At 43.6% G+C, this 27,182-nt stretch overlaps 1 protein-coding gene across 10 annotated transcripts in view; it reads left to right on the forward strand.

Moving 5' to 3' along the window:
- The window catches only part of SLC4A7 (solute carrier family 4 member 7), a 167,386-nt gene that overhangs the window by 134,208 nt on the left and 5,996 nt on the right, over nt 1–27,182 (forward strand). For 6 of the 10 annotated variants that reach the window (XM_074984418.1, XM_074984416.1, XM_074984420.1 and 3 more), the window contains 11 exons: nt 1,906–2,151; nt 4,800–4,905; nt 7,368–7,529; nt 8,945–9,058; nt 17,848–18,009; nt 18,320–18,571; nt 22,018–22,086; nt 22,918–23,091; nt 23,468–23,599; nt 24,401–24,501; nt 26,888–26,995. In XM_074984418.1, coding sequence (XP_074840519.1) covers nt 1,906–2,151; nt 4,800–4,905; nt 7,368–7,529; nt 8,945–9,058; nt 17,848–18,009; nt 18,320–18,571; nt 22,018–22,086; nt 22,918–23,091; nt 23,468–23,599; nt 24,401–24,501; nt 26,888–26,995 — 1,626 coding nt within the window. Of the gene's footprint in view, nt 1–1,905; nt 2,152–4,799; nt 4,906–7,367; nt 7,530–8,944; nt 9,059–17,847; nt 18,010–18,319; nt 18,572–19,529; nt 19,667–22,017; nt 22,087–22,917; nt 23,092–23,467; nt 23,600–24,400; nt 24,502–24,770; nt 24,823–26,887; nt 26,996–27,182 lie in introns of those variants that run through there. The other 4 variants (XM_074984421.1, XM_074984424.1, XM_074984423.1 and 1 more) reach the window with 3 other exon arrangements.

The following is a 27,182-nucleotide window of genomic DNA, read 5'->3' on the forward strand; positions in this document are numbered from 1 at the left end:
CCAGCTCCTCAAAAGCGTTGGCCACCCGGTTGAAGGTGGCCATAAACTCCCGCCAGGCCTCCCGACGCCAGGCAGTCTCCTGCTCCTTGAATTGGAGCCTCCACTCCATGAGGTCCGCCTGGCGCCTGAGGGCCACAGCCACCTCCGGGTCATGTGTGCTGCAGGGGTGGGCCCGTTGCGATGCAGGTGGCGACCCCAGGCATTGGTGCTCCGGTGGTCTCAGGGCGCTGTCTGGGACCACGGATGGTGCGGCTGCAGAAATAGGGGGAAAGGAGGAAGGGAGGCCGTGAGTACCCAGCCTTGACCCGTGACCCACCCCATCCCCCCAAGGGCCTGTGTCCCACCCCCCCATCGGTGCGTGCAGTGATCCTGTGGGTGGCCCCTTCCAGTGGTCCGCCCCTCTCCCCTCCCACCAGGGGTGGGGCATGGCACTGTCCATGGGTGGAGGTGCTGCTGGGCACTGGCGGCTGTGGCACCATCCCTGTGCCGTGGTGTGCCTGGGCCATTGCAGGCTGGGGTGATGTGGGGGGCCCCCGGTCAAGTGGTGCCCCCGTCCCGTGCTCAGGGGATCTGTGCCCTGTGGGGTACGTACCTGATGGTGCACTGCCAGGATCAGGAGATGCCCATCTACCAGACACCTGGCTGGAGCTGCGTGGTAGGATGTCCAGCACAAGCTCCCCCTCATCGCTGGACCACTTGGTGGCTGGGGTGGAGGGTCCTGGCTCTAGCCCTGGGGGGGGCAGGGCTGGCCTCCAGACTTGACCCTGGCTCTGAGGCCAGCTGGGGCTCATCGGCCGTGGTGTCAAGGGTGGCTGGTGGGGAGGAGGTGCCCTGGGGTCCCAGGATAGCCCTGAACTCCCGGTAATAGGGGCAAGCGGTGGGGGCAGCCCCAAACCGGCTGGCTGAGTCCCAGGCCCGGGCGTAACCCTGCCGCAACTCCTTGACCTTACTCCTGACATGGTCAGGAGTGCGGGCAGGGTGACCCCGGGCGGCCAGGCCCTCGGCCAGCCGGGCGAACGCCTCCACGTTCCGCCATTTGCTTCCCATGATGTGCAGCACCTCCTCCTCACCCCAGAGCCCCAGCAGGTCACGGAGCTCAGGGTCAGTCCAGGAGGGGCCCCGCTTCCTACTCTGCTGGCTGGAGGCCTGGGATCCCTGAGACGGCCCAGAGGGAGAGCTCTGGAGGTGCTCGTGAGGCTGGCTGCCTGCCTGCCTGCCATGGTGTCCCTGTGGGTTGTGTAGGGACACCTCGTGGCATGGCTACTGCGTGCACGCTGTCAGCTTCCTGCTATGGGGTTTCCGGGTCCGTGCGGCTTTTAGAACTGCTGGGTGCAGAGATCATAGAGCCCCGAAGGGGCTGGCCAGCACGTCTCAAACCCTCAGCTGATGGCTGCCATGGCGGACCCTGCTATTTTGAAGTAGCGGGACGCGGATTGTCTACACACACCCTACTTTGACATTCAACGTTGAAGTAGGGCGCTATTCCCATCTTCTGATGGGAATAACGATTTCGATGTCTCACCACTTAACGTCGATTTGAATGTCGAAATAGCACACGGCGCGTGTAGATGCGACGCGTGCTATTTCGACATTGTGCTGGCTACTTCGAAGTAGCTGGCTAGTGTAGACGTAGCCTTAATGTTTCAGATCTTAGGGTATCTTTGAATACCAGCAACCCATTTCCATAGTAGCAGCTCTGATTCCTAGGATGAGAAAAGGAGTGGAGGGCAGTTTCACTTCTGATTCTGCCTCATACAAAGACTGCCCTGGACTCAAGATAAAGAAGCAGCAAGAGTGTACAGGTTCAGGGACAAAATTAAGTGTCTTATTTTTCTTTTCAAGATGGAATGGTTTGCCATTTCAGGTGGCCTTAAAGTTTTAGTAAACATGTTTTCTTTTTTTCAGAGACTATAGACTTTCCTATCTCTCCCTACGAACCAGCATAGGTCTGTGGACTGCATTTTTATGCATAGTATTAGTAGCAACGGATGCAAGCAGCCTTGTTTGTTACATCACTCGATTTACTGAGGAGGCTTTTGCAGCACTCATTTGCATCATATTTATCTATGAAGCATTAGAAAAGCTTTTTCATTTGGGAGAAGTATATGCCTTCAATATGCACAATGACCTGGATAAGTTAACTTTATATTCGTAAGTGTCAGGGTTTTTTTACCTTTTTTTACCATCTTATTAAGAATGAAAAATATTACAGTTTGTTAGAAAAATGTCAGTGTATAAATGTAAGTCAAAAATTAATACATACCAGTTTTTGCGTCTTGAATGTTTTTGTTACATGGTTATAAAATTTCAGCTTTAAACATAGTCCAATCTCTGGTGTGTATTATATAACAGGAGGCCTGGTAGGTATGATATAAATAACATATTATCTCTAATAAATGTTTAATCTTGTTGGTTTGAAATGTTTAAACCACCTCTTGCTCTATCATCAGCTTGAATACTTATGCTGTTACAAATCTCAGTTTGTTTTGTTGTACTCCAGGTAAGGTGTAGTAAATCTTAAAACCTTAAAATAACATATACAAGTTAATGAGAACATTTTGTTTTCAACTGAAATATTTTGTAGTGGCAAAAGTTTTCAGTCATGCAAATAACTATATAGAATGAATTTACACGGAAATGATGGAACTTTTGTACCTTGTAATACTTTATTCACCTATCTTTTATCAGCCACAAAATATATAATTTTTAAATTTTACTTATGATTGATTTTCTGTCTTAGGGTTACAACAGGAGTGGCAAACTTTTTTCATCGGGGGCCACAGAGCAATTTTTTTACATGTTCCGGGGGGCTGAACACAAAATAGCCCCAAATTGCCCCCAGGGTTAAACCCCAAACCATGTCCCCTCATCCCCAGGCTTTACCCCTTGCAGCCCCGAATCCAGGATTAACTTACTTTACACAGGAAATCTGTGTGCTGCCACCCCCCTGATGCACCTGCTCCAGGCTGCCATCTCCTCCTCACTGCAGCTGTGCGGCTCCGCCCAACCTTCCTACTCCCTTCCCCCGTGTACAGTTCAGCAGGGTTAGTCCCCTACTGCTGGCCATTAAACCAATTAAATTGAGTTCTACTCTTTTGGTGCAGCAGGACAGGGAGATGGAGAAGTGAGTGGTGACAGCACCAGCAGTGGGAGCTGCAGATGGCTCCTGAAATAGCCACATGCAGCTTGGAGCCACCCTGTCGGCTTTCAAAATGGCACTGCTGCTAACTCCATGGGCCGGATAAAAAGGCTCCATAGGCCAGATTCTGCCCTGTGTGCCACATGTCGGTCACCCAGGCTTAGAAGAATAGTGTTCCAATGAACCTATCAACTAGTTCAACTCTCTTTTTACCTGTCTCTTGTTGTTTGAAATAATGTGCTTGTCTTTTTATTCCTGCACAGCCCATTAAAGCCCACAGTAGTATTACAAGTAGGTTCTATTATGGAGTACTGGTATCCCAAAATGCATTTCACTTGCAAACGAATTTGCTAACATAAGGTACAATTTAAGCATAAATTTCGGGTTAATAACGTGAGATTTTTTTGGTTGGAGACGCCATCAACCTGAATGCATTAAGATCATTTTCTTTTCAGATTAGGTGCTCTATGATATCTTCGTTTTTTTTAAAATTTTTTGGATATATCTGCTCTCGACTTGATATTTATAAGGGTCTTTATAACAAGAGTGAAACTTACTGACTAAACAGGTTAAAAAGTGAAACTTTATCTCTGAATTGTCTGTCAAATGTACAATGTAAACCAGATAAGAAAAATAAATGTTTGTCAAAGGTTCAGTTATATTCATGTTTGTTATAGTAAGCACCAAGTTATAGAAATAATTGTCTTTTCTTCCCCTCAACTTTGCGGTATTCCTTTTTATATAGAAATGCTTTATTGGTACAGTAATCCCCTGGCATGCACAATTTCAGTTTGTGCTTAACTTGCATTAATGTGAGTTACGTGCAAATCGAAAGAGCTCCAGCCTGCCAGCTGGGGGAATCAGGGGAGACAGCTGCTGCAGCAGGGCTTCTCCCCTTGCTTCCCCAGCTGGGGAGAAGCTATTCCACCCATCATGCTCCCCTAGTTGAGGGAGCCTAGCGAACAGGAAGCTGATGTGGCACAGCTTCTGCCTACCTTCCCCGAGCTGGGGAGAAGCTGCGCCTTGCTCCTGCCAGTGGCAGGGAGCTGGGAGCCAGCCTGTGGCTTGGTTTTGAGCTTTGGTTTTGGTCAGTTACCCAGGTCCCACAAGCTAGGAGGGAGAGGGGAACCAGGCGGTTGCCTGGTTCCTGCTCTCCACCACTCTGGGAGCCAGGAAACTGGCCCATTTTCCAGCTCCTGCAAGCCCAGGGGATCTGGGAACCAGGCAGCCGCCTGGTTCCTGTCTCTCCTGACTTGCGCAAAATTTGAGTTACGTAGGGGTTGTGAGGAGTGCAACCCCTGTGTAACTCGGGGGTCTACTGTACCCACTATTTATTTCTGGAGAGAGACCTCTGCTGTTTGCAGTTTTTATATTTAATGTATTGAGATTTGAGAGAAAAATAAATGGAACACTTTTTCCTTGAACTCTTCAGTAAATAGTTTTCTAATAAAGCCATTTGGTCTCATGTACTTCGCATAGGAGGAGCCTTGTACTCTATTATTTTTATGTATTAGTGTGGGATAGAAGTTATTGTACCTACTTTCACTTTTTGCAAATGTAAATAGCTTAAAATTACAACAACAATTATTTTGTGAGTTTAAAAGTTCAAAAACAAACAAGAAAGAGAAGCTGCTTACGAATACTTAATTTTATTTTTCAGATGTGTGTGCTCTGAACCTCAGAACCCTAGCAATGAAACTTTACTGATGTGGCTGAAGACCAATACATCTGTGGATACTATAACGTGGTCTAACCTCACAGTGTCTGTGAGTAACTCAAAAGATTAAAACACTGTCCCTTATTTTTCATAAATTCTCTTCCTCCCGAGTTGGTGTAATGTCTTCTTTTTGTGTCATGATCTGTGCCAATAATTCTCAATTTCATAATAAGGACTTGATCTAAATCTTGCTCACTTATCCTTTTGCTCCTCTGTATTTGGCAGGCAGTGCAAGTTCTGCCAGAGGCTTCGTGATTGTTTTGGTATTGGTAATTGCCTTGTAGTATTACTTTAGTATCAGAGAAACATTCATTTTTAATATGGTTGGAGGCCTTAATTCAGTAAAAGATTTGTATATGTGCTTAAGGTTCATTGACGTCAGTGGGCTTAAGTACATATGTGAAGTTAAGCTTGTACTTAAGTGCTGTGCTACATTAGGGCCTGAAAATTGTTTACAGTATATTTGCATATTGTCTTATGGTTTGGGAGTGAGGAAGATACAAAGCTAAGTCTTCGACTGCAGTACTCTGTACTTGGACCAAAACTAAATGCGAGTTTTAAAAAAATGTGTAGGAATAATCCAGAGTCCTAGAAGGTAGTATCAGGGTGTTTGTTTGGTTTTCTAGTATATAAGCAATCACCTCTGAAATTTTTTCCTGATTCTCCCCAGACACCTTTTAGTGTAGGTTAGAAACAAAATTAAGATTAGTTTTCCACCTTCTGTAGGAGCAGGTGTTCAGAGCATTTAGTGCATGGTCACTACCTCACTTAGGGCAACCCTAGTTTATGCAGGAAGTTTCAATATAGACTTTGCACGTAAAAATAAAAACTTAAATTCATTGTTTGTAAGATTTTGTTTTTAGAAAATGCATATGTTGAAGGAAAAGCAGTAGAATGAAAAGCTAAATGAGCATGACCTGAGTAAAGAAGGAATTGTATGCTTGAATTTAGCTGAGGAGGAACAAAAAATAAGTTGGGGAAAATGCTAAGATTATTTTCCATGGCAGAATGCAACAGTATAAATGTTTAAAGTTATTAATTATGTTATGGAACTTGGGGAATTTTGCTACAGAAGTTAATGGAAAAATGAACTAGCTGTACCTGAGACTGTGTAAGAGTGCGTAGTGGAGAAAGGAAGGTTAGAAAGAGATAAAAGAAAAAAGACTTGGAGGGAAGATGAAATGATTTAATTTCAATACTGAAATTGCCTGGATAATTTTCAGTATTTCTGTGGCTGAGTAGAAAGACGCAACAGTGCTATACTGATATTCCAAAATGGGAGCAACCTCATGGAGGTTAGGTGCAAGGTATTGAATAGGAAACATTGTCGACTGTGTTTAATAATCTCTAAAGTCTGTGGTTGTGGCAGTGTTGTTCAAAGACATGTTTTGGGGATGAAGGCTGGATGTGTCTTGCATCGCAGAAAATAGTGTCTAATTTTCCCTGAACCCTTCCCTTGCGTATAGTTTCAGTGTATATTATGATGCTCACCTTATCTTTACAAATCTGTGGTGTAGCTTTCTGGGAGCAGACTCTTCTAGGCTTCAGCTGCCTAGCCAGATGACATGTTTAACTTTCCCAGATACTGGTAATCTTCCCTGATCCACTGACATAGCCCAAAATTTGGCAGTATTCCAGCTGTATGTTACGCACTTTAAATTAGTTCGTTATTTATTAGCAGAATGGTTTGATAAATCCTATTGAATGTCTTATATTGTGGATATATTTCTGTCAACTCTGTGACCCGTTGTCTCATTTCTCTCTTGTGTTCTCTGTCAGTATCCACTTGCTGTCTCTTTTTTAATGCTTTGATTGTAATCTGTTGTAGCAGATACTGTTTTTGTTATGTTTTCACAAAAGCTAGCACAATTGAATCAAGTTCCATGACCCAGGCTACGAGACCCACTACTGCAGGGTAGGGAAGGGATGCAGCCCTGGATCTGACCTGGAAAACATTTAATTCAGCCCACCCCTACAGCAGAGAGCAGTGACACACACAGCAGCTGCCTGCTCCTTGTGCCTCTCAGCACTGTAGAAGGTGGGGGAGGGAGGGGGGGAAGGAGACTCCATGTGTTGCCCCGGCCCCAGCCAAATCTCTTTGCTCCTGTTGGCTGGAAATTATATTGACTCCTATTGCCTAGAAATGATAGCTGGAAGATTTTGCTTGGAGCAGGGGTAGTGCAGCACAAATTCTCAGCACCCACTGGGCGGTTTCTGGCCAATAGAAACAGGGATTTTGTTGGGGGTGGGGCAGCAGGTAAAGCCTTTTGTGGTGGGGCACCTTTCTTCTTGTGGTGAAAAGGCCCTGGGAACTTGGAAAGTTCAGATGTAGATTCTGATGCTGTTTTGGCACAAACACATGTTATTTGAAACCACAGTTTAGAAGTGCCTTTTTGAGTGCAGTTGTGTTTGGTTTTGATGAATTCAAGGGGGAGGGCTGCAAGTTACTATGCCCTTTTTCAATGACTTGTATTTAAAGAATGTCTCTTAGCTTTCTATTTTTATTTTCAGGAATGCAAAAAGTTTCATGGTGTATTTCTTGGATCAGCCTGTGGTCATCATGGCCCATATATACCAGATGTTCTGTTTTGGTCCGTGATATTATTCTTTACAACATTTTTCCTGTCCTCTTTTCTCAAGCAGTTTAAGACCAAACGTTATTTCCCTACTAAGGTAATTAGGATTCACAGCCATTTGTCGTTCTTCACATTTCTTCATGCGTTTTTTTTTTTTAAAATACTTACTGTGTTTCTGAACATTGTAGTGAGCATATTGTTGAAATTATTATCCTGTGAAAATAGAAATAAGTGGTTTAAAATTAGCTGATAAAGCTGTAAATTTAAGAATAGAAATTAAAAATATAGCCAGTCAGACAGAGGGAGCTGGGAGTGGTTAAAAGGTCTTAAATTCTTAACTGAACTTGTCATTTTCTTAAATTCTTTACTTTATTCACAACAAGTAATCTAAATATTCACAGACCTAAGCAGGATCATAGTCAGATATCACAAAGTGATTAGACTTCCACATGTATTGCCCCTTCCATTGGCATGGGGTGGTGGGTTGATAGCTTACTTGTGTGTAGATGTGTGGGGGTAAGGGGAGGATATCCCACACAGGAGTGTTGGGACCAACATTCTTTCACTCAGCCTCTTTGAAGGGGCTGATGTAGCCTTGCTGGTTGCATAAAGTACCTGAAGCTCTAATTCCACGTGGCCAAAAGAAAGTGGGGAAAAATGCTATTGAAAATTAAATCCATACCTACATATTGTACACACTTGCTTTCACCAGATCATTTTCCACAGCTTCAAACTTTCCTATCATATAACTTAAATTAGCTGAAGTATACATGTGCAGATTTCAGAACTCAGTAAAACTGTTAATTCTGAAGTATATTCTTGGAAATAAGAAGACAATGTAGAAACAAGATGTAAAAAGGAATGGTCGAGCAGCCAGCCAGCTCCCAAAAGAGAGGAGAAATGTGAGATTGGCCAGTGTCACTGTTGATTGGCTGCTACAGCTCTATTATATGGGCAGTCTCCACAACAGTTTGCAAGCTGGAAAAGTCATCACTATTTGTGCGGAAAAGCATCTTGCAGAAGAGCATCATGGCTATTGTTTCATAGTAAAATCACACCTTAGCAAATGTAAAATGCAGCATATGTAGTGTTCAGGGTGGGACTGAAAGTTAAGCCTAGAAATTAGGGTCTTGGAAGGGCCATTGTAAATTATATTTTGAAGTGAAGGCAGTTACTTTGTTGAGATGAGGGACCTGTTTTGATGTCTTGCCATTGTCTTTGAAGTTTAGTGGAATCCAAGCACTTTCAGTGCCTTTGGGAGAGTTTGTTTTCTCCCATAGATCAGTCGAGGGTAGGATTTTAGATATTTTATTCCCTATTTAGAGGGTGGACAATAAAGTTATATGAGAGAAGCTAAGATGCAGTGCCCGTGATAGGGGCTAAATCTAATCTGTTTGATCATTTTAAAAAAGCAGCTAATTTAAAGTTTCAAAAAATATCTATTTTCACAGATGCTTAAGTATAGAATTTTTAGCATTACTGTATTTTAACATACTTTTTTTCCCCTTCTAGGTACGTTCTACAATCAGTGACTTTGCTGTGTTCCTGACCATAGTGATCATGGTTCTGATTGACTGGCTTGTTGGAGTTCCTTCTCCTAAACTACATGTTCCTGAGAAATTTGAAGTAAGACATGAAACTTTGTCCATTTAAGGTTTAAATGATCTGCAATCTCCTGGATAGTCATATAGTGAAAAATGAAGAAGGAAAAAAAAAGCTGTTAAATATGGAAAAGAAATTTACTTGCATTTGCAAAAAATACACTGTAGTATGCCAGGTTTTTTCATGCTGATTGTTTTTCTGTTTTTAATTTATCTACGTTTTCTGGTCTGGGTGTGCGAAGAAGATCCCGAACAATGTCGGAGCAAGCACGCATCCTTGTTTGACGCCGCTCCTGATTCTGAAAGCATCCGATAATGCGCCGTCATATTGGATGGTTCCTCTCATGTTTTCGTGGAACGACTGGATCATCTTCAGTAACCGCGGAGGACAGCCTATCTTGTGGAGCAGTTTGAACAGACCGTCCCTGCTGACCAAGTCAAAAGCCTTGGTCAAGTCGATGAAGGCTATGTAGAGTGGCTTTCTCTGCTCCTTGCACTTCTCCTGCAGCTGCCTTAGAGAGAAGACCATATCAACGGTAGACCTCTCTGCACGGAATCCGCACTGCGGTTCGGGGTACACCCTCTCAGCAATCTTCTGGAGTCTGCCAAGGATGACGCGAGCGAACAGTTTACCAGTGACGCTTAGGAGGAAGATTCCATGGTAGTTGTTGCAGTCGCTTCTGTCTCCTTTGTTCTTATACAACGTTACAATGTTAGCGTCACGTATATCCTGTGGAAACTCAGCCTCTTTCCAGCACATGCACAGTAGCTCATGCAGGGGTTCCAGGAGTGTGTCCGCGGCACATTTGATTACCTCTGGTGGTATACCATCCTGACCAGGGGCCTTTCCAGCTGCAATGCTGTCGATGGCTGTCTTCATTTCATCCACAGTCGGTTCTTGGTCCAGTTCATCCATTACTGGTAGGAGCTCGACGACATCGAGGGCTGTGTCAACCACAACATTCTCGCGTGAGTACAGCTCGGAGTAGTGCTCAACCCAGCGCTCCATCTGTTTGGCTTTGTCAGCGATGACTTCACCAGATTTGGATTTCAGAGGTGCCATCTTGTTCTGGGTGGGTCCTAATACCTTCTTCATACCCTCATACATTCCTCTGAGATTACCAAAGTCGGCACTCCTCCTGAAACATGCCTTTGGATTTTCAACAGAGGGCATCTTGCTGCACACAAGATCTGATGGGAAACTGTTTAACCTTGCAAGGCTGAAAGCTAAGTCTAAGGTGCGAGAAGTCCTCATCAGAGACATGCTGTTCGCAGACGATGCTGCTGTAGTGTCTCACACAGAAGACCAGCTTCAAAAACTGCTGGATCGGTTCTCCAAAGCGTGCAAGGACTTTGGGCTTACCATCAGCCTAAAGAAGACGAACGTACTCGGTCAGGATGTTGCTGAATCCCCATCAATCAGCATTGACAACTATACGTTAGAGGTCGTCCACGAGTTCGTTTACCTAGGGTCCACCATCACTGACACCCTGTCATTGAACACTGAGCTAAATAGGAGGATCGGAAAAGCGGCCACAACTCTGTCCAGACTCAGCAAGAGAGTGTGGAATAACAACAAGCTGTACACTCTCACCAAAATGCAAGTCTACAGAGCCTGCATCCTCAGCACCCTCCTTTATGGCAGCGAGACTTGGACCCTGTATGCCCGCCAGGAAAAGAGGCTGAACGTCTTCCACTTGCGCTGCCTCAGGCACATCCTTGGAATATCATGGAAGGATAGAGTGACCAACACCGCCGTCCTCGAGCAAGCTGGAATCCCAACCATGCACACCTTCCTCAGGCAGCATCGACTCCGCTGGCTTGGCCACGTCCACAGGATGAACGATGGAAGGATTCCAAAAGGCATCCTGTATGGTGAGCTAGCCTCTGGCAAAAGACCTCCTGGACGCCCCCAGTTGCGTTACAAAGATGTCTGCAAGAGAGACCTCAGAGAGGTAGACATCGAGCTGGACAACTGGGAAGATCTAGCAGACGACCGCAGCAGATGGAGGCAGGGATTACACAATGGCCTTCAGAAGGGCGAGTTGAAGATCAGACAGCTAGCAGAGGAGAAGCGAGCGCACAGAAAGCACAATAAGGACTTGCCAGACACCCACTACGTCTGCGAGAGATGCAGCAAGGACTGTCACTCTCGTGTGGGTCTTCATAGTCACAATAGATGCTGTAAATGAAGTCCTCAATTGAAACTTTAAAGGGCGCGATCCATAGTCTATGCAGACTGAAGGATGCCTACTACTATGGTCTGGGTCTAATTCACATCTACTAAAGGACATTAATGGAGATCCCTAGTTACTGTGTGTTGTCATATGTCGTATGTTAGCATGAACCTTTTTTTCAAATCGTCTCGGGGAAGCCATGTTAGTCTGTATCTTTGCAAAACAAAGCAAGCAGTCCAGTACATCTTAAAGACTGAATAAAATTGTTAGTCTTTAAGGTGTTAGAGGACTGCTTGCTTTCTCTTTTCAAGAGAGATGTGTGGAAAGCAAGGAAAATGGAAAGGATTATTGCTTTATCTTGCAATTGTTTTTCATGTAAACTGTATCCTCACATGATTTAATTGTTATAATGCGCACACAGCAGCTATTTGCACCATTCCTGCCTAATAAGTAAATGTGTTTTTTGGCATAAGCATTGGTAAGATCCTTCCTTACTTCACTTTTGCTGATGATATAGCACTAGTTACCAAATCAATGGATAAGCCATTTGTGGCACCTGTATCCCTAAAAGCTCAGCAGCAAACATTGGCCAGAAAATTAATTGGGATAAAACCAAACTTCTTATAATTGGCAATTTTGGTCATGCAGCAGACTCTAGTATCTTACTGGGTTGAGACTAATCCTTACTCGAGATTGATAATGATTTCACGTATCTTTGCTCTATTGCTAATATAAGTGGCACTGAGAAACAATATGATGCCCAGACTGCAAAAGCGTGGTCAGTACATGACACCTTTAGAATTTCCTTTATAAATTGAATATGCTGATAAGCAGAGAGACAAATCTGAGGATTTATAATGCTTTGGTGATCAGGATTTTGGCCTGTGGGACCAAAACATGGCTTCTGAGAGTCAAGATTGAAAAGAAGTTAGATATCATTCCGATGAAGCATGTCCAAAAGATTGAAACTATCAAATGGACAAATTCAGATCAAATGAAGAGATCCATTTTTAACTAAATATATCCTACGACTTCAAACTTCGTCCAGCACTCAGAAGCAGTATGATCATCAGATCCAAACTATATCAGCTTCCATATGGGAAACATCTAAGACTTTCCATCAATCAAACAGGATTGAAAAGGTCCCCATAAAACCTAGAATATGGCTAGGACACCCAGAGTTTGCAAGTATCTGAGAGGTAGCTGAGTTAGTCTGTATCTTTAAAAACAACAAGATGTCCTGTGGCACTTTATAGACTAACAGATATTCTTCCATGAGTGTCCCCGTGGGTGCTCCACGTTAGGTGTTGGGCTTGCCGCGGCGCCGCAGATCGGATCTTTCCAGCAGTTTCTGCCAGACCGCACATGCGCCGGCACGCGCCGCTCCCTTGTGCCCTCCCGGCCACGTGCGCGATCCGGTCCCCGCCAGTTCCTCTTTAACCACCATCGGCTGCAGACGGAATCCGCTCAGGCTACGGCCAGAGTCAGCGTATTTAACATTCTTAAAGTGTTTTAGAGTTTCTTTTTCAGTCTTTTAGATTAAGTTAGCTTGTTATTGTTTTCCAAAAAAAAAAAGAGGAAGGAGTAAAGCTTCCAGTCTTAGTAACAAGCAGAGCACCGGAGGCCCGGGGACGTAGGGCCATTAGGCCTCCTGCCATGGCAGGCTGAGTCAGAGAGGGGAACAGGCACAGAGAAGGTGCTAAGTATCCTATTAACATCTCAAAGACTCACCATAATGTCCTCTTCAGGATTCAAAAAGTGAGAGTCATGTCGCGAAGCGATGCCGGCCTCCGACGGGCACAGTCAGTGTATAAGGTGCCTTGGGGAATCTCATGTCACCCAGAACGCGGACGGGGACGGAAACGCAGATATCTCAGGGGGAGTTGATTCTGGAACCCCGAGATTTTCCCTCGCAAGTATCTAGCGAGAGGATGTATCACTGTCAACAGGATCCAGAGGGGTCCAGAGAGGCTTAGCCTAGCGGTTCCTCGCTATCTTCCCCTGACGAGGCCACGGCCCCAGGGGACGTCCATCCTCCGAATGATCTCAAACAGTTCCAAGAGCTGTTTAAAAGGGTGGCCTTCACGCAAGGCATCCAAACAGCAGAGGTGCAGGAGAAACACCATAAGCTCCTTAAAAACCTGAGACCTCCGGCCTCTTCCAAAATAGCTATTCCGCTTGATGAAGCAATCATGGAGTCCGCCACCACAATATGGCAGATCCCTGCGTCCACTCCGCCTATAAACGAGAGCGGATAAGAAGTACTTCATCCCGGCAAAGGGCATGGAGTTCCTGTTCAGCCACCTGCAACCAAATTCTCTGGTGGTGGAATTGTCTCAACAGAGGTCAAAAACTTCTCAGTACAAGACAGGGGGAACGGACAAAGATGCCAAGAAACTAGAGTTGTTCGGCAGAAAGGTCTACTCCTCCTCTACCCTACTGTTGAGAATGGGGAATTACGCAGCGCATCTAGCGAACCATAATTTTGACAACTACTCCAGGCTGACTTCCCTCATGGACTCGCTTCCAGAGGACAAGAAGCCGGTGCTCAAGGCCATCATGCAGGAAGGCTACGCAGCCTCGAGGACGGGAGTTCAGATCACCCTAGACGTAGTGGACACGGCAGCACACTCAACAGCTACGGCAGTGGTCATGCGCAGGGAGTCCTGGCTCCAAACATCGGGTATCCCGAGGGATTTGCAGGCGAAGATCGTCGATCTCCCCTTTGACACGCAGAAGCTGTTTGCTGAATCAACCAACTCAGTCCTTCATTCCAATAAAGATTCAAGAGCTACTCTTAGGACCTTGGGGATTTACACCCCTCCATACAGGAAGAAAAAGTATTACCCTCAGCAAAGACGGTACCAGTATCAACCACAGCGTCCCCAGTACCACAGGGGTTACGAGCAAGGGCGACATCAACAGCACCAGCAATACACAACTCCCAGGCGATGTTCCCAACAGAGCCGTGCGTCCTCGGGGCAGGGCCAAAGGCCACAAGTTTGACACACAGATCCAGGGCTGCACCATCACTACCATCGCGCAATGTCATCCGAAGCCATTGTTCCACCATCGCCTCTGTCCATTCTACGACCAGTGGCAAAGGATCACCACAGACAAATGGGTACTGGAGATCATAGCCACGGGGTACGCTATCCCCTTCCAGTCGCTCCCACCTCCACGACCTCCACCCAGGCCCCACCTAAAGGATGCCTCCCACGAAGCGAGACTCAAGCAGGTGGTAGACCATCTCATACTCATAGGGGCAGTGGAAAGAGTGCCGGAGCAACTTTGAGGGAAAGGGTTCTACTCCAGATATTTCCTCACGGAAAAAAAGACAGGAGGCTGGAGGCCCATCCTAGATCTTCGGGGCCTCAACCGGTACCTGCGCAAGCAACACTTTCGGATGATTACAGTCGCCTCTATCCTTACGGCACTGGACGATGGAGATTGGTTCATAGCCCTCGACTTGCAAGACGCGTATTTCCACATAACTATCCACCCGGCTCACAGACGCTTTCTCCGGTTTATGGAAGGCAAAGAACATTTTCAATACAAGGTTCTGCCGTTCGGCCTCTCCTCGGCCCCCAGAGTCTTCACCAAGACCTTGGCAGTGGTGTCAGCCTACCTGCACAGACGGGGTGTTTATATTCCCATATCTGGACAACTGCCTGCTGAAAGGGGCCTCGAAGGAAGAGGTACTTCGCATGATACGCGTCACAGCGGGCATGTTCTCTTCGCTGGGCCTGGTCATCAATCTGGCAAAATCAAAGATAGACCCCACACAGGACATAGAGTTCATAGGGACACATATAAATTCTATCACAGCAAGGGTTTATCTACCAAAGACACGCTTTCGAGCCATCGGTTCCCTCGTGCAGGTCATCACCTTCAGCCCTACGGTGCCAGTTCTGACGTGCTTACAGCTGCTGGGCCACATGGCAGCAGTGACGTTTATAGTACAAAACGCCAGGTTACACATGCGCAGCATGCAGCACTGGCTGGCGAGCGTCTACAAACCGGCAGCACATACCGTTCACAGGGTGATGTTGCCTACGACAGAGGTGCGCAGATCCCTGCAATGGTGGGTGAACCCCAAGAACATGCTAACAGGGGTGCCCTTTCACCAACCACAAATATCGGTTTTCCTCACTACAGACTCCTCCCACATAGGGTGGGGAGCACACATGGGCGAAGAGGTGACGCAAGGACTGTGGTCCTCCACAGAACAGTCACTGCACATAAATATACTGGAGCTCAGAGCAGTGTTCAATGCCTGCAGACACTTTCGAGACCATATACAAGGCAAAGTAGTCGGGATCAGTACAGACAATACCTCCACCATGTTTTATATAAATCGGCAAGGAGGAGCTCGGTCCCGTGCCTTATGTGCGGAAGCAGCCCGATTGTGGAACTGGTGCATCGCCAACAATATAACCTTGAAAGCCTCGTACTTACCAGGTGCTCGCAATGTGAAGGCAGACCAGCTGAGCAGGCGCTTCGCACTCACGCACGAGTGTCGGATCCGTTCCAATCTGCTATGACCAATCTTTCATGCATGGGGTTTTCCCCAGATAGACCTGTTTGCCACTCAACACAACAAGAAGTGCCCACGATACTGCTCCAGGGCAGGACTGGGACGGGGGTCCCTGGGGGACGCATTCGCGATCTTGTGGAGGGGCCCCCTGCTTTATACCTTTCCTCCCACAGTGCTTATCCACAAAGTCTTTCAGAAAGCCAGGAGAGAGAGAGCCCGAATGATCGTAGTAGTCCCAACATGGGATCGACAGCAATGGTTCCCCTTACTCCTGCGCATGTTGGACCGTCCACCCATGCCCCTCCCAGTGGCACCGGATCTGCTCACGCAAGCTCAGGGGTCCATAGTGCATCCACACCCCCGAGGCCTACGACTACAGGCATGGTTAATCCATGGCTCAGCTCCCTAGAGAGCACATGTACAGAGGAAGTGCAACAAGTCCTAGAAAGTAGCAGGAGGACTTCCACCAGGAAGACCTACAAGCAGAAATGGACTCGCTTCACGGCATGTTGTTCTACCAAACAGTTAACCCCCCTTGCTGTGCCTATATCTGTAATATTAGAGTATTTACTGGACCTCAAGAGAGGACTCTCCCTATCCTCGTTAAAGGTCCACCTTGCCGCTCTTTTGGCTTTCAGACGTGAAGAGGAAGGGCACATGGTGTTTTCCCATCCCATGGTTACCAGGTTCCTCAAAGGGCTGGTGAACCTATACCCCCCTCGGAAACCGCTTCCACCTTCGTGGAGCTTGGACCTTGTGCTTAGTGCGCTAACGGGACCACCGTTTGAACCTTTAGCTACGGTTTCCCTCCGTCTCCTTACGATAAAGATGACCTTTCTTCTCGCAATCACGTCATCTCGCAGGGTGAGCGAGCTTGCAGCAGTTATGGCAGCACCACCCTGCACAGTATTTTCCAAGGAGGCGGTAACCTTACGGCTGCATCCAGCCTTTGTTCCCAAAGTTTCTTCAGAGTTTCATATTAACGAACCTATAGTTTTACCTTCGTTTTATCCAAAGCCTCATAACTCTAACAAAGAGGTGCGCCTACACCTCCTGGACGTGAGGAGGGCGCTGGCTTTCTATATAGACAGGACTAAGTCCTTCCGGAAAACGGATAGACTCCTAGTCTCTCTCGCTCCCAAATCAAAAGGAGAAGGTCTCTCTTCGCAGAGAATCTCGAAGCACATCGGATCCTGCATAAAAATGTGCTACGAACTCAAAAAGACTCCTTGACTGGCCCCACCCAGGGCTCACTCCACTAGGGCGGTGGCGGCATCAACAGCCTTTTTCAAGGGCGTTGCGCTAAAAGACATTTGCAGAGCGGCGACCTGGTCATCCTATGACACCTTCGCCAAACGTTACACCCTTCACAGGGTATTCCAAGAGGATACCTGTCTCTCGACAGCGGTCCTCTCAGGGACAAGCTGCACATAATCCGATTACCCACCTCCTATCTTGGGTTACTGCTGGGTAGTCACTTAACGTGGAGCACCCACGGGGACACTCATAGAAGAAACAGAAGTTACTCACCATAGTAACGGTGGTTCTTCGAGATGTGTCCCCGTGGGTGCTCCACCACCTGCCCATCCTCCCCGCTTCGGATCTCCGTTTAGTGTTTTGCAGGAGCATCCGAGGCGGTTGGTCAAGGAACTGGCGTGGACCGTATTGCGCACGTGGCCGGGAGCACGCAAGGGAGCGGCGCGCGCCGGCGCATGCGCGGTCCGGCAGAAACTGCTGGAAAGATCCGACCTGCGGCGCCGGGGCGAGCCCGACACCTAACGTGGAGCACCCACGGGGACACATCTCGAAGAACCACCGTTACTACGGTGAGTAACTTCTCTTTTTGGAGCATAAGCTTTTGTGGGCAAAGACCCGCTTCGTCAGATGCAGATTTGGCAGATATCAGAACATTGTGTATCCTCCGTTGTCCAAGTGGCAGCATGAGAACTAGCATAATATAACCTAACCTCATTCCCAAGCCATTTTCATTCATTTAAAAACTATATTTAAAAAAAAAAAAAAACTTAGTTGGCTTGTTTTTTTATGGTAGCCATTTACAGTTATTGACTTTCATTCCTACTATTTTAATTTGTTTTCCAGCCCACTCGAAAAGACAGGGGGTGGCTCATAGATCCTCTTGGAGGTAATCCTTGGTGGACATTACCGGTATCTGCTGTTCCCGCATTACTCTGTACCATTCTCATTTTCATGGACCAGCAAATCACAGCAGTAATCATAAACAGAAAGGAGCATAAGTTAAAGGTAATAGTTTGCTTTTTTCAGTTTTGAAAGTATTCTGAACTCAATTGTGAGCATGTACATCAACTTATTGGAAAGGAAACTTGTTCAGCATTGTCTAAATAGCCTACATACAACTAAATAGTATAGGTCTTTGAAAATTTAAAATTAAGTTGCAGCTACTGAATGACCTATTTGTATCTTGTAACATAGAACACATGGCTGCTAGAATGGTGGGCACTCTAGAATAATCTATCCACAATTTTTAGTGCAGAACTATAAGTATATAAATCTTTTATATGCAGGAAACTAATTTGTTTACTTGACTTTACAGAAAGGCTGTGGCTATCATCTTGATCTGCTCATGGTTGGTGTTATGCTGGGGATATGTTCAATAATGGGATTGCCTTGGTTTGTGGCTGCAACTGTACTCTCTATAAGTCACGTCAACAGCCTAAAAGTAGAATCTGAATGCTCTGCTCCAGGAGAGCAACCTAAGTTCTTGGGAATCCGGGAGCAGCGAGTAACGGGGTTAATGATATTTGTTCTGATGGGTCTGTCTGTTTTTATGACCTCTGTTTTGAAGGTAAGAAATAATGGTTGATCTGAAATATAAAATACATTCGTATTTTAATATCATTCTTTACTATTTAATAATGTAAACAAGTTTAATATATTAATTTAAAAATCCACTTTAATTTTTGAGTTTCTTTATATAAACAAATGTTTGAAATAGTTTTAATAGAAATAATGGAGTAGGTGAGAGTAAAAAGGACATCTGAAGAAGTTAAGGAATGAGAGTTCAGTTCTCATAACCCCTATCTCAAATGCTCAATTGGTCAGCAAAGAGTCTTGAGTGGTTATTTTTCAGTGTTCTAAGTTCAAGTTAACGTGTTTCAGGTCTGTATACCTAATTGTGAAAACAGGAAAGATAGTTCTATGTACCTGCTAGAGTGTCGATGATATAAAATAGAAAGATTAAAAGTACACTTCTCCAGTAAAATGAATCTATAAAAACTATATTGCAGGATTTCATGCTTCTCTGTTATTTACATGTATGCTGACTATTCACACAATTATTGTGTTTTGTCTATCTACCAGTCTTGAAAACTCCCTTTGATATTGGAGCACTAACCTCAATACTTTGTCTACTATGGATAATAAAGATTTTACAAGTCATATTAGGGGACGTGGTGATAGATATTGCCAGGAATTTTTAACCCTCCGCTGAAATATATCCACTTTGAAGCAAATGAGAAAGAGACATCCCTCACAGAATAGCTAATGGACAAATTGTAGGAAATTTGCTAGGTATATGGTAGACCCTAGATCAGGCAGAGCAGATGTTTGAACCTGAGTCTCCTACATGCCTGATGAGTTTCCTAACTACTGGGATGTGAATAGGGGGGCGTAAAGAGTATCTTTTCCCCCACAACATTTTTCAAAGGCCTCAGTTTTGTTTCAATATTGAATGAAAACAAATATGAAGATGGCAGCAAAATAGAATTCTTGTTTTCTGATCAGCCCTATTTATGTGGCTTTAGGTAATCATCACTGATTGGAACTTAATAAATAAATTCAGTTGATGCAGCAGTTTGAGCAGAATCAAGCTTATTTTCCTTCATCTGTATTGACTCTGCAGGATTTAAAGACTGGAGATGTAAAAACTTTTATTTCTGAAGTAAGGAATATGTACTCTGCATACATGAAAGGAACAAATGTGTTAAGATGCCATTTTATGTAGTATTTTTTTCATAATAAAAACATACTTTAAAATATTAAAGGTTCACCATCTATATTACCATGGCTATGACTACAGTTACAAAAAACTTCGAAATGGCCACGCTAATGGCCACATTGAAGAATACTAAAGAGGTGCTGAAATGAATATTCAGCGCCTCATTAGCATGCCACCGGCCGTGGCACTTCGAAAGTGCTGCGGTTCGCTTGCCCACAGCTCTTCTACACAGGGGTCCTTTCAGCTGATAAGAATAAGGAGATTTCGATGTTGTCAGGGTCCTTTTGAAAAGGACCCCCATGTAGACAAGCCCCAGCTCAACTGCACCCTCCCACCACCCCAGGCTTAACCTCCCTGCCCTCTCCCAGGGCCCCAACCCAAGCCCCCCCCAACTTAGCAAAATTCAAGGTATGCGAGAGTTGCATGGAACCCCACCCTCACGTACCTCAAGGGATTACAGTATAAAGATATTTCTGACTTATGACCAAATCGAGTTACGATCAGGTGTTCGGAATGTAACCCGTTCGTAAGTCGGGGACTATCTGTACTCTTAACAGAGTACTGTAGAGAAGTGAAGATAGAGAAGATTAGTATCTGACCTATAATGTTTCTTCACATTTAATGCCTGATTCTTGTGAAACTCAGTTGTTCACTTTCCATGGAGCCAAAGGCATGTGGAAACTAATTATGAATGTCTGCTTCTTGTGCAGTACTCCATCTGCTTTTCTTTTTGATGTAAATGGCTATTGTAGGACTCTTTTGCTTCAGACTACTCCTTCTCATTATGTATGGTTGTGGCTATTGCACTGTGCATTGATGAAAAGTACATGCTTTTCTTCAACCTGATTAAATTCAGTAGTAATTCAACCACAAAAAAGTTTCTTAGTATGTCTATTTAATAGTCAGTATCCTCACAGATATACAGTCATGCCACCATATAAAGTATGAAGAACGTGGCTTGTGAACAATTCGTTATTCTTTGCTGTTTGGAAAGTTTCAGTAGAGGCTTGTGTTACCTTTTTACAGAATCACAGGGCTGGAAGGGACCTCAGGAGGTCATCTAGTCCAGCCCTCTGCTTCAAGCAGGATCAACCCCTAGTAAATCATCCCAGCCAGGACCTTGTCCAGCCGGGACTTAAAAACCTCAAGGGATGGGGAATCCACCACCTCTCTAGGCAACGCATTCCAATGCTTCACCACCCACCTGGTGAAGAAGTTTTTCCTAATATCCAACCTACACATTTCCCTCTTCAACTTCTGACCATTACTCCTTGTTCTGCCATCTGACACCACTGAGAACAGTTTCTCAGCCTCCTTTTTAGAGCTCCCCTTCAGGAAGTTGAAGGCTGCTATTAAATCACCTCTAAGTCTTCTCTTCTGTAAACTAAACAAGCCCAAATCCCTCAGCCTATCCTCATAGCTCTTGTGCTCCAGACCCTTAATCATTTTTGTTGCCCTTCGCTGAACCTGCTCCAGCAAATCCACATCCTTTTTATACTGGAGGGCCCAAAACTGGACACAATATTCCAGATGTGGCCTCACCAGTGCCGAATAAAGAGGAGTAACTACTTCTCTAGATCTGCTTGAAATGCTCCTCCTAATGTACCCGAGTGTGCTGTTAGCTTTCTTGACTACAAGGGCACCGTGTTTACTCATATCCAGCCTTTCATCCACCATAACCCCTAGGTGTCCTGATGGTCTTCAGAGCACTTATAACTTTTCAGTATAGTTTTTTGGAGGGCAAAGTCAAGCTCTACCTATATCCTGTAAAATACTCTTCATTGGAATATATAGTTTATAAAGGCCTGATCTACAGTCCATTAAGTCAATGGAAAGATTCCCATTGAATTTTGGAAGATTTAAAACAGTCTTTTTGCATTGAACAGATTTTAGAGTCCTTTTTGTTTCACTTACGTTAGCTGGATTAGTGACATAAAAGTGAAGATCACACAGTAATTAAACCAACTTATTTGGTGCTAACTCACACTGAGGTTGCAGTGTTATACTAAGAATTGATTGGACATGCAGACTGAGCTACTTTCTTATGGCATGCAGTCTTTTTATAGCCTGGCTGAAGCACAGTGGCAACCCTGCACGCTTCCTTGTTGCTGTCATGTTTTGTATTTATTCTCTGAAGAAATAAGACTTCAGACTCTATGTATGTCAACCTAACACTTAAAAACAAAATTAGATCCCTTCCCTTAGGCACCTTCCATTAACGTGTATGGCCATATTTTACTATGTAATTCTATAAATACAAACTTTAAACTTTGTTTTTTTTCTTCCCCCTGCAGTTTATTCCAATGCCAGTTTTGTATGGTGTCTTTCTCTACATGGGAGTATCTTCACTAAAGGGCATCCAGGCAAGTTCTAGTTTTACTAAACAAGCAGATAGCTTTTTTTTTTTTAGAAACACTATTACAAAAAAAAAGCTGCTAAAATAACACTAAATTTCAGTTGCTCTTAACTGAAACGTCCTTTCTGTTAGTAGAAAACAATACCAGCTGCTCAGTGTAAAATTGGAAATATCAGAATTAAGTTGTTTGCATAAAGAAAAGTTTAAAATGTCATTTTGTTGAAGTGTAAGTAAAGGTACCATGTATTATTAGATCAGAATGTAGATGCATGTAGTGATTATTATGTCTGGGATAATCATATTTATTTCTCTAACACTTTAATTCTGGCTTTTGTTTTTTACCAGGCACTTGATCAACAATATGAAATCTTTACCTATTGAAACCTATTTGCTAAAATCCCAAGCAAGTAGTGACTTAAATCAAATATACACTACTATTAATGCATTTCAAGTATCAGCTTTAAAATGAAAGAATTCTTACTTTCAATACTCCCAGGCTATGTCTATGGTAGAAGCAGCTGTCTACAGAAGTTACTGTTGGAAGAGATGGTCCAACAAAATGTCTGTTGACAGATCATGTCTACGCATAAAAACAGATCCATCTTTTAATGTCCTCTGTTGGCAAAAGTACCCCTGGAGCATCTACATGGCTTTTTTGTTGACAGTTTCTGTGAACAAAATGCATTTTGTCAGTAGATGCTCCATGAGTTTCAGTGACAAAACCCCTGGTTTGACTACAAAATACTTTTAATGTAGATGTAGCCCCAATGTCTGTAATTAGCCTGTCTAGTTCTGCATGCATAAAATCATTAACTGAGAATTACTTTCTTTTCAATAGTTTTTTGACCGTATAAAATTGTTTGGAATGCCTGCCAAACATCAACCTGATCTGATCTATCTACGTTATGTGCCACTTTGGAAGGTCCATGTCTTCACAGTTGTTCAGCTCACCTGCCTAGTTCTTCTGTGGGTGATTAAAGCCTCTGCAGCTGCTGTTGTTTTTCCTATGATGGTAAGTGCTTCCATAGCATCTTTTGAAATGCATTCGTTTTTCAAAAGGGTCTGTGGTTTAATACATCTCTTCAAGGCTTATTTGCTGACTAGAAAAAAGGTTCTAGTAAAAATCCTCCTTTTTGGGAAGCAAATAATTATTTTTCTTTAAACAAGAGTCAAATTTAATTGAATAGCAGTAGGCTTAGTTAAAAAATGGTTTATGGTAGTTATTTCAGTGTCCATCTGTTCTGTTAGTAATGAGTCAGATCTATTTTTATGAAGTTATGATGTAATATCTTTGTGTAGAAAGCTGAAAAATAAACATGTATACACTAATATGTTTCAAATATTCATGTAAAGCTATTCTGAAAGAGTCAATTCTTATGTCCTGTAAGGTTCTAGCATTAGTGTTTATTCGTAAGCTCATGGATCTGTGTTTCACCAAACGAGAACTTAGTTGGCTAGATGACCTTATGCCAGAAAGCAAGAAGAAAAAAGAAGATGACAAAAAGAAAAGGGCAAAAGAGGTAAGTGTACAAAAGGCCAAAAGTGATGAAAATTGCTAGAGGAAACTGCCGAAAAAACCTAAACAAATATCCTAGTATTTAGAAGTTAGTAATATAATTGCCATCAATTTTTTAAAAAATGTGGTTAACATTAAATTCACATGGGTTTTTATAGCTAAGGTAATCAACATGTGGAAGTCTCTGCCAGAATCTCAGTTGTTAGGATTCAAGGAGTGAATAGGGCAGTTACAAAAATGCCAGTGCTATGGGATTTTGTATCAAATTTTGGCTTAGTGGATTTTCCATATTTAACATCAGAAGCAAAATCCTACCATGGCATGCTGGTTGTGCTGGGATTTTCACCATTCTCTAGAAACATATAGTAACACCCTGGTTCTGTCCTGTTGAAGTTAAATGACAGAACCCCATTGACTTTATCAGGGCTAAGAGTTCATCCACTCCATGGCAGGGCTGTAGTAAAAACAGAATAGTTGATACTTATTACCGATAACGTTGTCTGAGTAATTTTGCCCATTAAAGTTTCAAATAAACTAACCCTTTCATATCCAGTTTCCCAACACACCTTTTGAAGATACCATTAGCAGTTCTTACTTACCTTAAACGTTATTTAGCGGTGGGATAGGGAGAGAGAGAGAATATCATCTCAGGGAAGTTCCCCCTACCACCCCAGTGTTGAAAGGTAAATCAATAACATTTCCTACTGAATTGGTGAATATGTGTAATACTTAAATTATTCTTTACTTGGATTACTTGCTTTTTTTGCTTCTTCAATATTACAAATGTCATGCATGTGGCCTGCAGGAAGCAGAGCGAATGCTTCAGACAGTGGACAGTGAAACTGTACATCTTCCATATGAAGGAGGAAATGTCTTAGAGATTCCTGTAAAGGCCCTAAAATACAGGTATGATACAATTTAACTATTTTTTTAAATTGGGGTTTTAAATAGCTATGTATTATAAGCAATATTTGATATTTTTCTTTAAATAAATATAATTGAAATATTTGAGCGAACAAGTTTACATTTAAGCTTGTGACTCAGCTAGCTAGCTATGACGGATTGGGGAATGAGACAGCGGAAGTAAATCTTTCCTTTTATGATGCAGGGGCTTGTGTGTTTTTAAAAAATTAAATTGCCTCTTAATCATTCATACACATGACCATCTTGAACAGATCAGATGAATCAGTTTCGACCAGCTGTTCACAGGGTGAAGAAGCTGTTTTGGTCAGTTCTTCTCTATAGAATGTTTGTGCGCTACTATGCATGGCTAATTATATGAAATATTATGTGGCATTTAATTATAATTCACTAATAGTTAAGCCATACACTTATCAGATGCTTTGATTTCTGAAATTGAGGTCTAAACCTGTTTTTTGCAGATTGTTATATTTTTATCTCTAATTATAAGTGTGCATATATGAAATAGTTTAATAATCTGAAAACTCTAGTGAGGGCAGCTAAAAATGTGCTGTTACTCAGAATTAACCTTATTCTCCATTGTCATGCACGTGAGTCAGATATGAAGAGAGAGGGTTTGAAACACTATTCTCCTGATAAGGTAGTGTTTCTAGCCCACTTTGCACAGGTATAAATAGATCCATATGGTGTGTGCTACTGGAGAATGAGTCAGTGTGGCTAAACATTTCCGTAAAGGGACTACACTTGTGGGTGGATTAAATTGGTGAAAAGTAGCAAAAACGACTTGACTGAGACACTATGTGCTGTCTGTATATAGATCTGTCGGGGGGGGGGGGGGGGGGGGGGCAGGGGTGTGTTTAAAAAGTAGATTTTTGTAACACGTAGATTTTTATAAGCAGTCTAGCAAATATCACCTGATTTCAAATGCTGGATCAGCAGAAGACAGTTTAGATCTTCATACTTCATGATATAGGTCCATTTCAACCTAGGTTAATTTAGCAAATTCAGAATCATAGTGTCTCCTATACTTCCTTCTCTGATAATTTCCTGGGGGTAAGTTGGAACAATTCTGATCTCTGAAAGATGTCATCCTTTATTTAAAAATAAAGCATGACTTCTTATAATTCCTAAACAACCCATACTGGATTTTTGAGAGATTACAGGAAAATATATTTGAAAAAATTAAGTATCTAATTAATATTGAAGTGGGAGGAGATCATTCCTGCATTCCACCCCCATAATCTCCCTGTGTGCCATACTGACATCTACTTCTGTTGCAGGGACTCCCTGCAGCTCCTCCTTGTCTTCCCTGTGCCAGGGGCTATGTGCTTACTCTCATGCCCCATATTTTCCCCTCTTCCTCTTCACCCCAGCATTAATATGGGAAATAAGTCTGTTAGGCGGTGTCTACACTAGCTCCCAACTTCAAAGGGAGCATGGTAAATAGGGTGTTGGGAGACTACTAATGAAGTTCTGGGGTGCATAATCAGCACTTCATTAAGCTAATTCTCACTCCCATGGCAACTTTGAAGCAAAAAACGTTGAAGTGCCAGCTTGCGTGTAGCCACAGCTAACGCACCGATACGTCAAAGTGCCTGGGCTACTTCAAAGTCCCTTTACACCTACACACAAGCCGGCACTTCCAGTTAGCTTAATGAAGCATATGTACCACAGCACTTCATTAGTAATTTCCCAACACCCTGCTTACCATGCTCCCTTCGAAGTTGGGAGCTAGTGTACGCACAGCCTAACAGACTTATTTCCCATATTAATGCTGGGGTGAAGAGGAAGAGGGGAAAATATGGGGCATGAGAGTAAGCACAGGGTGTTAAGATGTTAAAATCCATTGGGAGGCTGGTTGGATATGAGATATGCAGTTTGATCTACAGACAGTTGCAGAGGTGCATGAAGGTATGGGTGTGTTAGTCGGATACCAGGGTGCCATGTGTCCCCTGTTGTTCCTTTTGGTTTTCTGATTCTTTCCCCAAGTCAGTAGGGCTAAGGACTTTGATGCCTAGAACATTTCCTGAAATTTTGGAATTGATGGGATGCTGAGTTCAAAAGATTCTGTGTAACACAAGACAGAAAAACACAAAAATGCTGTCGAGCTGAGTTGGAGGCCTTTGCAGCCTTACCAACAATGATGTCTCCTATCAAAGATAGTTCTAAGCTGCTACACCATGGGAAACTGCCTGGTATTTGGTGGTCTAAATTTCTGTTTAACTGCATTGTGATGATTTTTACTTAAAATGCAACTTGTGGCTATGTAAGTGATAACAGAAGGCACTACTGATGTGAACAATATGGGTGACAAAAGTTAATGCTTTTGCAAAGAATTGAGTACTAACCAAAAAGTGTGTTTGTTCTTCAGCATTGATCCCTCAGTTGTAAATATATCAGATGAAATGGCCAAAACTGCACAGTGGAAGGCTCTTTCCATGAATACTGAGAATGCCAAAGTAACCAGAGCTAACCTGAGGTAGCTATAATTACCCACTTACACATTTTCTAACTGCAGTTTTGTTTGTGTTTAGCAGCTGTTGGCTATGAAAACAGTTTGTTTTAAAAATGTATTTTCTATACCTTGAAAATGTGTGGCGGAATTTATATTGACCACTAACTTTCAAGGCGCATGCTGAAATTCTGAAGACCTTTTTTGGCAATCT

Source organism: Carettochelys insculpta, chromosome 2, assembly GCF_033958435.1.
Source record: "Carettochelys insculpta isolate YL-2023 chromosome 2, ASM3395843v1, whole genome shotgun sequence".
Taxonomy (NCBI): Eukaryota; Metazoa; Chordata; order Testudines; family Carettochelyidae; genus Carettochelys; species Carettochelys insculpta.